The sequence below is a fragment of the Colobus angolensis genome, unplaced genomic scaffold, assembly GCF_000951035.1.
Source record: "Colobus angolensis palliatus isolate OR3802 unplaced genomic scaffold, Cang.pa_1.0 Scaffold54, whole genome shotgun sequence".
In the NCBI taxonomy this organism is placed as follows: Eukaryota; Metazoa; Chordata; class Mammalia; order Primates; family Cercopithecidae; genus Colobus; species Colobus angolensis.
In genome coordinates this window covers 7543475-7544685 of record NW_012118932.1, presented here as the reverse complement: position 1 = coordinate 7544685, position 1211 = coordinate 7543475, and the positions used below count along the sequence as shown (strand labels likewise).

The window sequence follows — 1211 nt, the reverse complement described above, 5'->3', positions numbered from 1 at the left end:
AGATTGAATTTGGTGTTGATGTAACCACCAAAGAAATTGTTCTTGCTGATGTTATTGACAATGATTCCTGGAGACTCTGGCCATCAGGAGATCGCAGCCAACAGAAAGACAAACAGGTAGATAATGTGTCAGGTTTTTTATCCTTGTTGAGGTCAAGCTGAGATAGAGGAGAAAGGAGAGATGAGGGGGAAAAGCAAATTATTGTTCCTAATGATAGGAACCTGTTTTGTTGATTGCTGTTTATTTTTAAAGATAAATATCTCCAGTATCTTAATATAAAAATAATAGGAATAATACTTTACATTTATAAAGCAAATTTCTCATCTGTTATCTTAATAACATTCCCACAACAATAACAGCAAGTACTATCTTTGACTAAATGAAAACTAAGGGTCTTAAGAGGATGGGTGTCTTCACAATTAGTAGAGTCGGGCAGATCTGGGACTCTATCCCAAGTCTCCTGGATGTTACCAGGCTCCATTTCTGCTCCTATAAAAAACAGTAGACACTTTGCAAAAGAAGATATTCATGTAGCCAACAAACATGAAAAAAAGCTCATCATGAGTGATCATTAGAGAAATGCAAACCTAAACCGCAATGAGATACCATCTCACACAAGTCAGAATGGCTGCTATTAAAAAGTCAGGAAACAACAGATGCTGGAGAGGCTGTGAAGAAATAGGAACACTTCTATACTGTTGGTGGGAATGCAAATTAGTTCAGCCATTGTGGAAGACAGTGTGGTGATTCCTCAAGGATCTGGAACCAGAAATACCATTTGACCCAGCAATCCCATTACTGGGTATACACCCAAAGGAATATAAATCATTCTACTGTAAAGACACATGCACAGGAGCAGCACTATTTATAATAGCAAAGACATGGAACCAACCCAAATGCCCATGAGTGATAGACTGGATAAAGAAAATGTGGTACATGTACACCATGGAATACTATGCAGCCATAAAAAAGAATGAGATTGGCCAAGGTGGGTGGATCACAGGGTCAGAAGTTCAAGACCAGCCTGCCTGGCCGAGATGGTGAAACCTTGTCTCTAAAAATAAAATAAAATAAGCCAGGCATGGTGGTGGGCACCTATAATCCCAGCTACTCGGAAGGCTGAGGCAGAGAATTGTTTCAACCTGGGAGGTGGAGGTTGCAGTTAGACGAGATAGTGCCACTGTACTCCAGCCTAGGTGACAAAGTGAGAC

General features: G+C 40.1%; 1 protein-coding gene across 1 annotated transcript in view; it reads left to right on the top strand.

The window, feature by feature from the left end:
* The window catches only part of PAICS (phosphoribosylaminoimidazole carboxylase, phosphoribosylaminoimidazole succinocarboxamide synthetase), a 42437-nt gene that overhangs the window by 27349 nt on the left and 13877 nt on the right, over nucleotides 1-1211 (top strand). Inside the window, exon 7 of the mRNA XM_011961261.1 lies at nucleotides 3-132. Coding sequence (XP_011816651.1) covers nucleotides 3-132 — 130 coding nt within the window. The remainder of the gene's footprint in view (nucleotides 1-2; nucleotides 133-1211) is intronic.